Source organism: Anguilla rostrata, chromosome 17, assembly GCF_018555375.3.
Source record: "Anguilla rostrata isolate EN2019 chromosome 17, ASM1855537v3, whole genome shotgun sequence".
NCBI classification, from domain to species: Eukaryota; Metazoa; Chordata; class Actinopteri; order Anguilliformes; family Anguillidae; genus Anguilla; species Anguilla rostrata.
This window is the reverse complement of record NC_057949.1, coordinates 26,485,609-26,501,036: the sequence shown is the minus strand read 5'-3', so window position 1 is coordinate 26,501,036 and position 15,428 is coordinate 26,485,609. Positions and strand designations below refer to the sequence as shown.

The window sequence follows — 15,428 nt, the reverse complement described above, 5'->3', positions numbered from 1 at the left end:
TTTGTTTTTGTGCCGAGTCTCATTTTCAACTGTACAAAAGTTAATGCATGAATGGCAGGTGTTAACTGTTGCACAAGTGTTTGCTTTTGCATGGATTGTGACTCATAAAAACTAAGACTATGCAGTGAACGCACAGTCTTGGTTTTAGCCTTTGTTTTCATCTGTGGAGGTTGAATTTGAAGTCAGAGGGTATACGCCATCAGAAATGAAACGAAAGTGTGTCTCCATCTACTGGAGAATGCATGGTATGATAAGCATTTCGTTGCCTTGCTAATAATTAGTGTAAAATCATAACTGCTAGACAGGTTGGTGCTCTGATATTCACAAAAAGTAGGCAACATTTTCCTTATTTTTCTCATGAAAATTTCTATTTATATTTCTCTCAGTTAAGGTGGTACCTCCATTGCACCTATGAATAGACTGCAGTATTGCATACATTTGTTTACTGCACAACAATATTTAACCAATTAGGCTACTTTCTCCTTGTGACCCTTTTTATAGCACTAATAATTTTTCCAAAGATGTATAAACATCTGAAAGTCCAACAGTTTTTATTAAATTACTGCATAGAAAAACTATTTGTTATCTGTCAATTGTTTGTTCCGTACTTGATTAATAAAGTGGTAGAAAAAAAATGTGCAGCCAAGCGGAATATATTTCGTAGCAATAAAAAATTGTATTGTCATTACATTATGTCACACAAGACAAGTGGGAAATAGGGTGCAAGCAGTTAGCATGTAGCACGAATGTAGCCTGGAGCTTTGCATTGCCCATTTGCTTAGCAGATACTGGAGCGCACAGTTTACATATTCTACCGTTGGACGTTCTCTTCTCTAGTTCAGGTTAAACAGACTCAGCACTATGATCGGCGCTCGATGTCAGATTTTTGGTCACTCTTTGAAAGTTAAGGAAATAAAATAAGACACAGCCTTTAACAGAAGTTTTAAAAAGAGGGGCAGAGCCAAGAAGGGTAAGCACACGAAGTCCTGTGAGTATTGTGACTTTTTTGGGGACAGTTTCAGCTTCACAGTATCATGCACGTGTGTAGCAACTTACATGTTTTTACTCTTGTACTTATGGTAGTTATTTTGCCCAAGGTACAAAAAAAACCATCTACTTGAAGCAGAAAACCTCACTTCAAAATTAAGTTTCACCAATGGAATATATTTAATGAGAATATCAGTCCACAATTGTTTAAACCTTTGATTTTTATTCCTTACTTTCATTTTTTAAAAAAAAGTTAATTAAATAAAATGATATGTTCCGTACATCCATGCTTGTGTCACCCTGTATGGTGATATGAGCCCAAATATAGAAAATATAGTCGTGGTGGATAAAGATGGTCAAGGGCAGGAATACAGGAAATGATGTCATGCACCAAATCTACTGCATGTGGTAGAATTTACGGGTTGTGAGCCGACAAACTCCCACGGCAGTGGTAGAGCTCCAGCTCAATCTCCAAGCCTGGGATATGCGCCACCAGGGGGCGCTGCAGGCCAGCCTGGCTAGCGGCTCAGACGCATTTGCCGGCCTGCCGTGGTGCATTGTGGGTGCGCAGGGAGAGCTCCGCCTCCCTCCGCTGCATCAGGGGCGGCGGGCCGCACAGCTCCCCCTGCTGGTCGCCATTCTTCTCCGCCTCCTGGGGCTGACCTGGCTGCTCCCCTGCGGCCTTGCCCCCGCCCCCGCCCCTCCCCCCCGCGCGGCCCTCCGCTCGCTCCGCCCCCGGTCTTAGGCGCATGCTCTGCGCGCCGAGCGGCTGCCCCAGCCGCTCCCACAGGGCCTTCTGCAGCTGCTGGGCCCGCTCCCATTCCCGCCGGATCGCCACGCCCTTCTCCCGCTCCCTCTTCGCCAGCGCGACGTTCTCTCGCTGCAGCGCCCGCACCGACTCCTCCAGCCGCCGGGCGGCCCCCTCCGCCACGGCGGCCGACGACAGGGCGTCCATCAGCTTCTGGGCGGCGGCGTTGGCCTCGCGCTCCCTGGCGTCCAGCGAGCTCCTCAGGTTGCTCAGGCAACCGCAGGCGTGGACACGCCGGTCCTCGCTCTCCCGCAGCCTGGCGGTCAGCGACTCCGCCTCCTGCCGGGCGTCGGCCAGCTGTCGGCCCAGCTGGCGAAGGCGTTCCTCCCCTGCGCTCCTCTCCAGCGCGAGGAGCGCGAGGAGGTCTGTGTTTGCGGTGGCTGTGGCCTCCCCCCCGGCCCGCTCCTCCTTAGCCTGCTCCCCAGCGACCTGCTCCTTCTCGACCTGCTCCTCCTCGGTCATCGATCCTCTGGGGGATTCCTGCCTTACTGTCGCCGCAGCCTGCTCATTATCCTGAGGCTTGTTTCGCACATGCTCAGTGCTGCCCTGCCGGGCCTCCTCCTGCCCCTCCCCCGCCTCCCCGGCCGGCGGCAGCTCCGCTGGGCCGCTCGTCACCGCGCACGCCTCCTCGGCCGCCTCCCAGAGCGCGGCGACCATGCGGCTCAGGTCCTCCGCTCTGGCCCTCAGCCCGGCATTCTGGGACTTCAGCTCCCGCGCGGTCGCCTCCAGCCGCTCAGCCGCCCCCCCGCCGGCCTCCGCAGAGAGTGCGGCGTCCTCGCCCAGCCGGGTCGGGCCGAGGCTCCGCGCGTCCCTCCGCACGCTCGGGCTCCCCTCTTGGACCTTGGCGCACCGGCGGACGCTGGCGTCCAGCAGGTCCTTGCTCTTGGACAGCTCCCAGCGCACGTCGCCCAGCTCCTGCAGCGCCCGCCACCGGTGGGCCGACCTCTCGCTCTTCTCCCACTCAAGCCGCTCCCAAAGCTCCCAGTTGGTGGCTACCAACTCGCGCACCTCCTTCTGCAGCGCTGGGACGGTGGGCTGCTGGGCTAACTGGACTAACGCCCCGCCCCACGCGATCTCCTCCCCGTGTCTGCCGGCCCTGGCCACGCCCACAGAGACCACATCGCACGCAGTAAACTGCGCAGGTACACACTTCCTCAGATCCACTTCCCGTTTGGTTTCAGCTTTGGGTGAGGTCCCCTCGTGAGCCCCGCCTCCCTCTGAGATGTCTGTCTCTGACTCTTCAGCCTCAGAGCCACTGTCACTCAGTGTCTCTGCTGTGTCTGAATGTTGGTTCCAGTTTCTGTCACAGTTGAGGTCATCAGCATCACAGAAGTCTGGTTCCTCCATTACACGTCTCCCTTAGTCAGTGTCTCCTTAGTCAGGTACAATACTGTTTTTGATCACTGACAGAATTAAGAGCTTACAGCTACTCTTATACTATGCATTGATACTGGCATGTAACAGTACTACCAATGGCATCACAATAGAGCAGAACTGTGCTATAGCCAATATTCTGAGCACCAGAATTCCATACAGTGTTATAGAGCTTATTAAGGATATTTTACATCTACTCTTTGTTGGATTAATTAATGTGCAATTAAGTTTTTTGTGTGAAAGCATGTGAGAAAGACTTTGAGGCCTTTGTATTTTAGGCAGTAAATCCATCAAAATACAAATATTACAGCATAGCTCCACAATTCAGTTCCAGCAAAATGCTGGATTTTTGCCAACAACGTACTGTTGCATTAATGCGATTTGCATATGTGGCAGTACGATTTCCCCATTTAAACAACATTTCATGGGTCATTTCACAATTTCACTAAGCTTCTGCAGGGTGTACAGCACACATCCATAAAGGTGGTAAAGGTGTGGCTTTTGGGGAAGTGGCAGAGAATACCTGGGGAAGTACCTGAGCATAGCTAGTACCTCTTATTTACCGGTTGTCAATAGCAGACCAATTAAATTAAATTAAGGTGCACTGACGCACTTCCACTGTGTGTACAGATAAGTATGTAGATTTATGTAAAATTTTTCCCCCTGTGTATCAATTGTAAAGAAAATAGTTGATTTCTCTGAACTTTGGGGACAGTGATGAATCATAATTACAGACCAGCTTCTCCTGAGATCTTTTCCCACTCATCTGTTTCTCTGTTTATCTTTCTACTAGCCAGTTTTCCTCCTCACTTGCTGTTTTTTTTTTTGTTGTTGCTCCGGCACAATCTTTCCCACATTTATTATTTTACATGTTTTTTTCTATTTCCCTGTACAGTGTCTTTATGGGTAGTGCCTTTGTAAAGAGCTCTTTACAACTAAATTGAATCGAATAAAATGTAGTCCTCATACCTGAAACATGACAGTCTGGAAAGAGCTCCAACATGTCCCTGTCAGAGCGAAATCTACAGCTCAAACGGTTCGGATCCAATTAACTCCAACGATTGCTCTAAATTGCTCAGCTGTTCAAATCCCATACTATTCAACAATACCTGCAAACACTAAACATATAGAAATTAAGCCTGTATGATGAAGTGGCATTTTTATAATAATAATAAATTTTAAAAAACATTCAAATGGGATTGTAAATGTATGTAAATACCATTTTTATTGTGACAAATAGCATTTCTCATAAATTAAAAAAATTGTGAGCTACAGCAAAGAACCCTATTAAATTAATCTTCAGAAAATGTCACTGTAAAAAAATCACCTTGCTTGTCACATTTGAGCTTTTTTAATAAATACAATTAATTAAGTGTCAAAATAAGCAGTTACAAATCTGAATCAATGTTATAAAAACAGTACCTAGATATTTACTATAGCCTATGAATCAGTTTACCAGCGAGCAAGCTCTTGCATTTTAAATAAAGTGCATTTTATCTTCTATAGTAATTCAGCCACCACAAATATGAAAAAAAACAGACAAAAACATTAAACATTTTCTTCAAGTACAATGCTGTGCCAAATCAACTCTCACAAGAGGTCTCTGATAGAGCTGAATGAACACTGCACTTTTTACTGTGTACTCCAATTCCAGCTCCTGATTACGTTAAAAAAACACAGTACCTGACCATATAAAACTATCATATCTAATCATACCATATACTTGTATTGTAAAAGTAAAAAATGTGATTTGCACTTTTTCCAAGTTCAAATTTAAATGAATTACTTTGAAAACCATGGAAACAATGCGACAGAATGATATAAAATGTATAATTATAGACGTATAATATGCAATATAATATAATATATAATTTCGATTAAAAGGCCTGAGATAGAGAGACTTCCTCACTCTAGCACAATGTCAGGATTGTGGTGACCTGAAAGAAAGTGAATGGAGAAAAGAAAGAGTGGGAACGAGGGAAGGGTGGAAGAGGGTGTTCTTTCTCACACAGCATCATCAGACCCCTGCGCTGGTCTTCAGCACGTGCAACATTAGGATGGGACCAGGACTGGATTTCGAGTCGACTGGGGTGTGTCTACATGTGCACGCAGGAGGTAATCTCTATTTGGGAGGAGACAGGGTGCGTCTGGATTTGGGGACACAGCGGGCACGTGAACCTGGGGGTGTCTGGATTGGGGGATGGCTGGGGTCCGTCCAGGTGCCACTCTGCCCCACCGTCCTCATCCTAATTTGCCGATTTTACAGTACAGGGTCATGGCTACGGCCATGGCAGCAACCTGAGGGGAGAGTGAGGTGCTCATGAGTGGGTGAAGGTGTTTGAACACACAGACCATGTGAAATTTATGTTGAGTTTTACCCGCTACAGGCAACAGCTGGGGTTACAACAGGAGGGTCAAGACCCAGTACAAATGAAAGACACAAATTACACACACAGACACGCACGCGCACCCACACACACACGCACGCACGTACATACACACACGCACGCACGCACGCACACACCCACGCACACAAACACGCACGTACGTACATACACACACTCTCACACACAGACATGCACATGCACACACACAATGACGGCAATACAAAGCAAATGCACAAAAACATACACACAAACGAAGAGGAGTGGCATCGGTTCAAAGGCAGGGAATCAGAAGTGCCGTGCTAAAAAAAATTCAAGCGCAAAGATTGGACACACAGGGGGGGCTTTGTTTCGTACCTCAAGAGCAGCGATCCCAAGTGCCACTGCTCCCAGGACAATGACATTATCCTCTATCAACCTCACCACCCTGTGGTAGCACCCGGTGACGTTCTGGGGGGGGGAGGGCAAAGTTATCACAACATGTTTGTATACATATGAGACATGGACACAGACATGAATTGAGATGTCGTACAATAATATTGAGACAGAAGAGGTCTCAGAAGCAACATGATGGCAAGAAATTAATATAGTGTGCCTGAATTAATAGAGGGAGAAAATGTGAGTGAAAAAGAAATTTTAAAAAGACATTATTAAAACAATTTTTTTAAAAAGATTTAAAGAAAAAAAAATACTAATGTTTTCCAGGGTTGGTGTGTATGATCAACAGTGCGAATCAACACAAGGGTATCAAAGTGAAACACATTTTTAAATAAATGGGATACTTTGTGGCTGTTCTGATGAAAAGGGAGGGTGATAAGAGGTTTGTTACCGAATGATTTGCTCCTGTCTGGTTGCAAGGGGCAGAGCCACAGCAGATTGCTGGGTACTGCTGGGTCATATTGGTAAATGCAGAACCTGTGAAGTCATTGTAGCCATAGAACCCACAACACTTCAGCTGGGACAGGTACGAGGGAGGGAGGGAGGGAGGGAGGGAGGGAGCGAGGGAGAGAGAGAGAGAGAGAGAGAGAGAGAGTTGACCTTTATTGTACAATACACACTGCCATTCGGCGCAGCAAAATAAAGAAACCACCAAATCGAAAAGAACAACAAATACCAAGATACATACACACGAAAAACAAACAGGAAAGAAGACAATGGAAAGGAGAAAAAGTCTAACAAAGCAATAGAATGCAAATCTTTCAGAAAGAAACGTAAGCATTTGTATCACCCTCAGCTTAGTATGTTCAGAAATATTAAATCTCCTCCCCCCAGTCTGCACACAGCCTCCCCATGACCCCACCTATCCGGAAAAACTCCTAGGTCCTGCTTCCTTCTGTAATACTCAAGGTCAGTGACCACTCTTGATTTGACAAGAGATTCATACACCCCAGTGATGTTAAACGTTACACCCGTTTCTATTCTTTTTCTTCCTGCTGAGAAAGAGAGAGAGAGAGAGAGAGATAGAGAACACAGTTGATGAGAATGCACAGCTTCTCTAGAACATCTCAGCTCGACAGAGAGCCTAGTGAGAAAACAAAACTTCCCTGAAGTAGACCGCGACCACACTGGGTCGCCCCGTAAATTTTACGTTTTTTTTTTACGACAGCTTTTCTGAAGGCTAGTGTGGGCTAGCAGGACTCCTGCTCCTGAAGTCCTTGTTCAGCTTCTGCTGCGAGCACACAACCATTACCACTTCTCCTCCAGCTGCTACTACTGTGAGGGCCGCCACCAGTCACCATGGTGATGGTACCGTAGGTATGACATCCCGCCAAGTCACACCTTGGTGGGGCGGCATGCCCCATATCTACGCGGCACCAAAAGTTTGGCACTTTTCAGGGTTTCCTGCAGAAATAACCACAATGACCAAAGACTCTCAGCCCTTAAGGACAGCAAGTTCCGTACCTTCTGACCTCGTGTAAACAAACGAAATTCACAAACCAGCGGCACGCGTCCCAACAATAAAGCCACAAACTCCTCTTCATCTTTTCCTCTTCCTCCACAAACTTTCGCATTTTTAACTTCTGCTTCTTCTTTTTCCCCACTGATTACATCATCACAAAATCTCCCACCATCACATTTAGCTACTGTACATCAGCCAATGACAAACATTCGCCAAATTAGCGAACAGACAAAATTAAAGCACGTCTTTTCTTTGCAAAGCAAGTCCCATTGTTTGAATCCTTTTGGGTAAAATAGAGCCCACTTAAGACAGTTTTGCCTTTGCCATTTTGACTTGCTAACGGCAGTTGCTGGTACCCTTCCACATGTGAATGCAACTGATCCACAAATAAATGCAACTCATCCATTAATAAATGCAGCTGATCCACAAATAAGTACAGCATTTGTGGATCAATTACATTTATTTGTGGATCAGTTGCATTTGTTAATTTATTTGAGACAATAATACCCCCGTACATATCAAATATGAGAAAAAAGCTAAAATACATTGGGGATTGACATTGCACTGTATAATATTTGCACAATGTAATACTCCACAGAATCAGTGTACTAAGTGTACTAAGCATTGTGTTCTCACTAAGCCAATACAGAAATTATGCACCAGATACATACCCCATCCATAGTGGTGTTCAGAATTCCAGTGAAATCTTGATTCTTTCCATAGGCTGAGTGGATGTTTTTAACGACCTCTCTGCCAACAGTGTGAACAAGGCTCGTCACCTGTAACACACAGGGCAGACTGCGGGTATAAAATCCCCAAAATCACCGTCCACCTACATGCAGACACACACACGCATACGCATACGCACACACCTTCGGGCACACAAAGCACTAGGTACACTTTAGTCAGGAAAATGGCGAGCATTGTTGGCCAGAATGGCCTGTTCTCGTCATTATGTCATGTTATACATACCTACACACCTACACACACACACACACACCTACATTTGCGTGCGCACACACATACACACACACACATATATACACCTACATGTGCACATGCATATACACTTACTCACACACAGACATACATACTGCGCACCCCCTCCCCCCATGATCAATGTCTTGTTATTTTTTCAGCCTTTCATCTCTCACCAGAGATTTGAAGACCAGGACCACGATGGCCCCCGCCACTTCTGCGATGAAGATGATGAGCACAATGACGAAGAACTGTAGGGAGAAAGAGAGGGCAAATATGTTTACGACTGGCAATTATTTCGCTTTTTATTTTATAAAATTAGCCACATATTTGGACAAAGATTTACATTTGTATTTAGAATTTCATATACGCTGACATTTTATTGCTTTCCCATGATGTAGAACTGATAACATTTACTCATTTTCCTTTTCTCTGTGTATCTCTGCATGTGAATCAGGGGTCTACTCTCCCAGAGCCTGCAATGATTGACTGAATGTATGCCACTTATTGATGGCTGGTGCACCGTGGGACTGCCATCATAACATTTTTACTTCCTGCTTGTTTTTGTAGTTCAGCTCCTTCGTAATGGCTCAGTGGTGCCCCGCCCCTTTCTGTGAAAGGGTGTTGGTGTGGGCGGGGCTTGGTGGTGTCCCACCCTTTTCTGTGACAGGGTGTTGGTGTGGGTGGGGCCTAGTGGTGTCCCACCCCTTTCTGTGAAAGGGTGTTGGTGTGGGCGGGGCTTGGTGGTGTCCCACCCTTTTCTGTGACAGGGTGTTGGTGTGGGTGGGGCCTAGTGGTGTCCCACCCTTTTCTGTGACAGGGTGTTGGTGTGGGAGGGGCTCAGTTGTGCCCTGCCCCTTTTCTGCGACAAGGTGTTGCTGTGGGCAGGGCTTGGTGGTGTCCCACCCCTTTCTGTGGCAGGGTGTTAGTGTGGGCGGGGCTCGGTAGTGTCCCACCCCTTTCGGTGACAAGGGTGTTGGTGTGGGCGGGGCTCGGTGGTGCCCCACCCCTTTCTGTGACAAGGGTGTTGGTGTGGGCGGGGCTGGTGTGTCCCCCCCTTTCCCGTGACCACGGATGTTGGTTGCGCTCGTGGTCCCACCCCTCGGTGAAAGGTGTTGGTGTGGCGGGCTCGGTGGTGCCCCACCTCGTGATCAAGGTGCGTGTGGCGGGGCTCGTGGTGCGCGCCCTTGTCTGATGACCTCCCAGCATCAGCATGGCACTGCTTCCACGCTCCCCAGCAGCCCCACCCGTGATCGCCACCGGCCCCCACGGCGATCAGCAGGTAGCAGTTCAGCACGAGCCAGCTCGAGGCAGAGCGTCTGTTGATGCCGCTCAGGAAGTGCAGCAGGGAGCCGCTGTCCACCTTCACCCACACCCCCACCCCCAGGATCGCCCCGCCCGCCAGCTAACGAAGAGAGAGAGAGAGAGAGAGGGAGTTCCACAGTAAGACTCTCTGCCCACACCCCACCAGGATCCCTGCGCCAGCTACAAGAAGAGAGGAGGCGCGCAGTAAGACTTCTGCCCACACTCCCACCCCCAGGTGGGCGAGACACACTGACACTGGTAGTACCTGCAATGAGTTCTCCCACCATTCAAAAATTATTGCAGATAATGAGATGAAAGTTACTATAAAAACACAATCCATTATTATTATTATTATTATTAGGGGCCTAGCACCATAGGTGTAGGCACATATTGTATTTGCTAGTATTTTGCAGTGCATGCGGAACTTCCTTCTGTTACACATTAACATCTTTCAGCTCAACCGTGACACCGGGTAATAAGGAAAAGAGTTTTGTGGCATGTTTCAATATGCTATATAGCCCAGAACAGTAATCTATTAAGATAGACCTTTTTTCCATTAAAGCAGAAAAAAAGTATGTGTGTTCATTTCTAAAGGCCGGTGTCGTCCCTTGTGAAAAAGGATTAACATGTTAAAACGTGAAAGCAACAAGACATAATATGGCCAACAGTGTGTCACCACACAAGACACATTTCATGTGGGCAGTGGAGGCCCTAGAATTTTGGTGGCCCTAAACAAGTCTGTGGAGCGGGGGGTGCTCTGATGGATTCTGTTGGGGGGGGGAGTTCGGTTCTTAAAATCATTCTTACATTACATTGTTATGAAATGTTCTGCTGCCATTCCATAAAAATCTATACCACTAGTTCTGTAACAGGGGATGAATAACTTAATTACGAATATAATGTTATTTACCTCACATAAACATTGGACCGTGCCCCCCCACACCCCAGCATAGAGCAGGCTGGCCGTGGAGGCCTGGGTCTGTAACATATGACATATTTCACTTATTTCGCCCGCCTTACGTGACAGAGAGGAATTCCAACTTACAAAGATGATGCTGTTGAAAAAGAACATCGTGATTTTGAGAAATTTGAAGCAGCTCATCTTTGTTTCTTCTTACGGACCTGAAAGGGAAATGGGAAATGGTGAGTACGAGGGTTCGCTCGCATGAGGGCTCACAAATCCTGAAACGCTATGTCTAGAGGGTTGCCGGTTCGATCCCCACCCTGGGCGTGTCGAAGTGTCCCTGAGCAAGACACCTAACCCCTAACTGCTCTGGTGAATGAGAGGCATCAATTGTAAAGCGCTTTGGATAAAAGCGCTATATAAATGCAGTCCATTTATATAAATGCAGTCCATCTAGCTTACTGAGGACAGCACTTCATGCTCATCAGTTGATGAAACTACAGCCAGGATTTAGTAAAACAATACTACCATACTTTGACCTTTGTGCACTAAAGACAACTTTAGTTGAAAATACCCATCAAGACAGATTTTATGTTGTTGTATGTAAAGTGGTATTTTTTTTTTTTTTAATGCAGCAAATTAGAATCTTATGCACAGAAGACTAGTTTCCATTATAAATGCAGACCTTCACCAGAAATTGGAAATTCTAAACATTCTAAAACTGAAAATAAAAATCTCATTGCAAACATTGCAAGTCTCTGTATATATTTATATCAATAAAACTATAACCATCTTATCTTCCATTTCCAATCACTTAAATTCACCATTCATACATAGATGAAAATCTAAAAAGAAAAATTGCAAGTACCTCAAATAAGTACAGGCACCCAGTGAATACCAAACTAAACTATGAACTTACTTAGCTTACTGTTTTCTGTTAAAAAGCTCATGATTCTGTGTAAATATGGGGGGGAAAGCATTTTTTTAAGGTAAAAAAAGACATTACATGACTTTTATCATTTACCATTAATAAAATATTAACTGCACCTTTTCAAAATGGCACTACAGAACATTTGAGTCAAATACAGGATTCCATGATCTATGACCCCTAATAGAGAAATCCTAACCGGAACCACCATAGATATAGACACACTATAGTTGCCCATTAACCTGAACCACCATAGATATATGCACACTAGAGTTCTCCATTAACCCTGAACCACCACCTGCTTATTGCAGTATGACCTGTGTGCACCTCGTTGCATTGATGGCCGACACCCAGTCAATCCAGGAGCGAAAGGAATTAATCGCATCATTTTTGACAAATATATAGCAACAAACACAAAATGATTCAGAACAGCACCTTAGGACACCCAGAGACCTAATAGCATTCCATGGATCACAAGGCTTAAACTCTGTACCTCATCACCCCCCCCCCCCCCTTGCCCCAGTCAAATAACATACTGTGTCTCTCTAAAGGCCAATGAATCATTTTCTTATTCAGGTAATTAGGTGACAGATTAACACGGGGCCTGTGCCCTCGCTCTGGGCTGTTGCCTAGGTGACCAGCGTTATAACTGCTGTCCGGAGAAGAAGAGGTAGGTGGGGTTTGGGATTGGGTGGGGGGCCCTCGGGAAAACACCGTCATAATTCCGAGAAGCATCTCTTCTCCCTCTTCCTTGTTCCCTTTCTCCTCTTAACCCCGCCTTTCCCCCCCAAACGGCTCTCCATTGGAGTCCCTTCTGCAGTCACCTTTTCACAGCGTGAGAAGTATCCCATTTTCGTTTAAGCAAATTCAGACACGCGGAAGCGACCACATTCAAATGGAGCCCGAGCCAGGGCAGGCTATTGCTATTCTAACTGGAATAAATCAAACGCAAAAAGCAAATTCACGACAATAAGAACAGGTCAGCTCCGCCTGCATGCTGCTGCCAGGTTTGAAATCAGAAACAGCTCAGTGCGGTCCACCCACCCCTCCCCCAAATCTCCAATTACATCCCATGCAAACATTTAAGAGTGTTCCAGTTTTTTAAATTCCCCCCAAATGGCATTGATTCCCATATTTGTTTTAATTAGGGATTTTTTTAAGGGGTTATTTATAACAATAAAAATAAAAAAATGTAAAAAAAAAATTTTTAAACAATGGGGAAAGATTCATAGTCTGGCAACCCTGGCCTCAATAACAATCCACAACCTCAGGAGCCTCTAGCCAACCGGAAAGCATTTAAATACTGAAGCAAATAATGGCCAGTGGCCCACGGCATCTATCATGCAATTATCTTAACTATAAATAAATAATAAAGATAAGGGATATCCAAACACTGACAGCCAGGGGCACAGCTAGGAATTCTGGGCCTCCTGAAAAAATATTGCTCCGGGCTCACCCCAGGTGACAGGTGACATCCTTCACACAAAAAGTTCTGCTTCTATATTGAAAATCCACTGGTAAATAAATACAGCAAATGGGTGCTTTAAAAAAATTTAAAAAAAAAAAGTTTAAAAAAATTTTTTTACAGGGATGTAGCCCAATGACGGAAGCTCCTGAGCGGGATGTCCCGCGGCAGCCGGGGCAAGCCAGCAGGACGATACACGCCCAAACGGCAGCGTGCTGGAGACGGCCGGCAGCGGGACCGGAGATGACTGAGAGAGACTGGCCCCGCGCTCCTCAGACTCTCCAGGGGCTGGCGGCCTCCAGCATGCGAAACACGGAGGACTCGGGTCACCGCTTCAGTGACGCCCCCGTGACACCTCACAGGTCCCACAGGAAAACCTTTTTACAAACAAGGGCGCTTTCATGTCAACGTTTTAAACGTGGGCAGAAGCCCACTAATTGCACTGGGAATTCTGGGTTTAAAACGTCATAGCAACTGACAGATGGACAGTGCTGTGGCTCCACTCCACAGGAACAACTCATTCTGAGGGGGGGGGGGGGGGGCGGGGGTCATTATTACTCGAGCTAGAGACAATTAACCGTAACTTCACAGGAACCCTGAAACCCGCTCTGAACGTGCGAGTAGCCTGACGCAGTTTGATAGCACAGACCCGCAGGCATGACACTCCCCGTACACAAGAACAATTTTTTTTTTTAAAAACAGGATGTTTCAACGCTTAGTTCAAAACAAACCATTCGGAACTGCAAACCTCTCCTCTTTCAACAGGGGAGTGAGATTCAAAAGTGTGACGCCAAGAGGGAAAGCATAAAGATTCAGCGTACCGATGCGTCACAGTTATTTATACGATGGATAACAAGGCTCGCGAGGGAACTCGCACACAGAGAGCACAGGAAGTGGTGAGCTGTGATGTGGGTGAGCTCACTTGTGTCTCCTGGTAATGAATATAACAAACCCGGTCACGGGTATCCCACATCAATCTGAGCCTCAGTCCGACGGGTGGGTGAGAAACTCAACGCCGGAGACACCTTGAATACAGTTCTCTCACGACTACGAGTAAAACAATGCAGAAATGCATCCCATACCTACCCCAGGTGAAGCGAAGAACCCCCTTACCTTCCCCAGGTGAAGTAGTGAGCCCCTCGTACCTTCCCCAGGCGAAGCAGATCACCCCTTACCTTCCCCAGGTGAAGCAGAGAACCCCTTACCTTCCCCAGGTGAAGTAGAGAGCCCCCCATACCTTCCCCAGGTGAAGCAGATCACCCCTTACCTTCCCCAGGTGAAGCAGAGAACCCCTTACCTTCCCCAGGTGAAGCAGAGAACCCCTTACCTTCCCCAGGTGAAGCAGATCACCCCTTACCTTCCCCAGGTGAAGCAGAGAACCCCTTACCTTCCCCAGGTAAAGCAGAGAACCCCTTACCTTCCCCAGGTAAAGCACATCACCCCTTACCTTCCCCAGGTGAAGCAGATCACCCCTTACCTTCCCCAGCTGAAGCAGAGAACCCCTTACCTTCCACAGGTGAAGCAGAGAACCCCAGTATCTTCTCCAGGTGACGCAGACAGGGCCGGTGAGAGAGAAGTAAGTGTGAGATTCAGGCAGTGTGAAGCACGCACTTGTTCCCTTGTTTCCTCTGGGTGTGACCAGCACAGCCTATGCTTCTCTCTTCCTGTGTGTTTCCTTGGTGCACCATGGTTTTATAATGAGAGAGAGAGCAAGCGAGAGAGAGAGAGAGAGAGAAACAGAGAGCGATCAAGTGAGAGAGAGAGAGCGAGAGAGAGCAAGCAAGCTAGAGAGAGAGAGAGAGAGAGAGAGAGGGAGAAGGAGAGCGAGAGAGGAAGGGAGGGGAAAGCTACAGAAACAAGGTGGAGTGTGCAGTTTCAAAGGCAGTGAGCTCTTCTCTGGGGAACGAGTCCCAGCTGAGGGAGAGCATTCGCTGTAACCACAGAAATTTTAAAAGGGCATACACACCAAGACAAGAGCACAATTGTTGCTCTCTCTCTCTCTCTCTCTCTCTCTCTCTCTCTCTCTCTCTCCTCTCTCTCTCTCTCTCTCCTCTCTCTCTCTCTCTCTCCCTCTCCCTCTCCTCTCTCTCTCTCTCTCTCTCTCTCTCCTCTCCTCCTCCCTCTCTCTCTCTCCCTCCCTCCCTCCCTCCCTCCTCCCTCCTCATCCTTCTCACTCAATCAGCAATGACTTTGTTTTTGCAAGATTTAAATTCATTTGTGAATTCTAGTCTCAAAAGGTCTTGATCAGGATGAAGAGTTTTTGAACACGCTGAATTTTAAATTTTTAGATTATTTTATTTTGCGGTCAATGGGCTAAACAAACTGATTCCACCCAGCTGCAGCAGTTTCTTTAGTATAATAAATACGCAATAGATTATTCACATATTCACAAAGT

General features: G+C 46.7%; 1 protein-coding gene across 1 annotated transcript; it reads right to left on the bottom strand.

Moving 5' to 3' along the window:
• Positions 1–4,363: 4,363 nt before the first annotated feature.
• On the bottom strand, positions 4,364–14,874 carry tspan34b (tetraspanin 34b). The gene is made up of 8 exons (XM_064316298.1): positions 14,541–14,874; positions 10,782–10,858; positions 9,576–9,836; positions 8,608–8,724; positions 8,125–8,232; positions 6,383–6,508; positions 5,911–6,003; positions 4,364–5,467 (listed from the first exon to the last, which is right to left on the bottom strand). Exons 2-8 carry the CDS (start codon positions 10,836–10,838, stop codon positions 5,411–5,413), a joined length of 819 nt encoding a protein of 272 aa, XP_064172368.1. The 5' UTR covers positions 10,839–10,858; positions 14,541–14,874; the 3' UTR covers positions 4,364–5,410.
• Between the last annotated feature and the right edge of the window lie 554 nt (positions 14,875–15,428).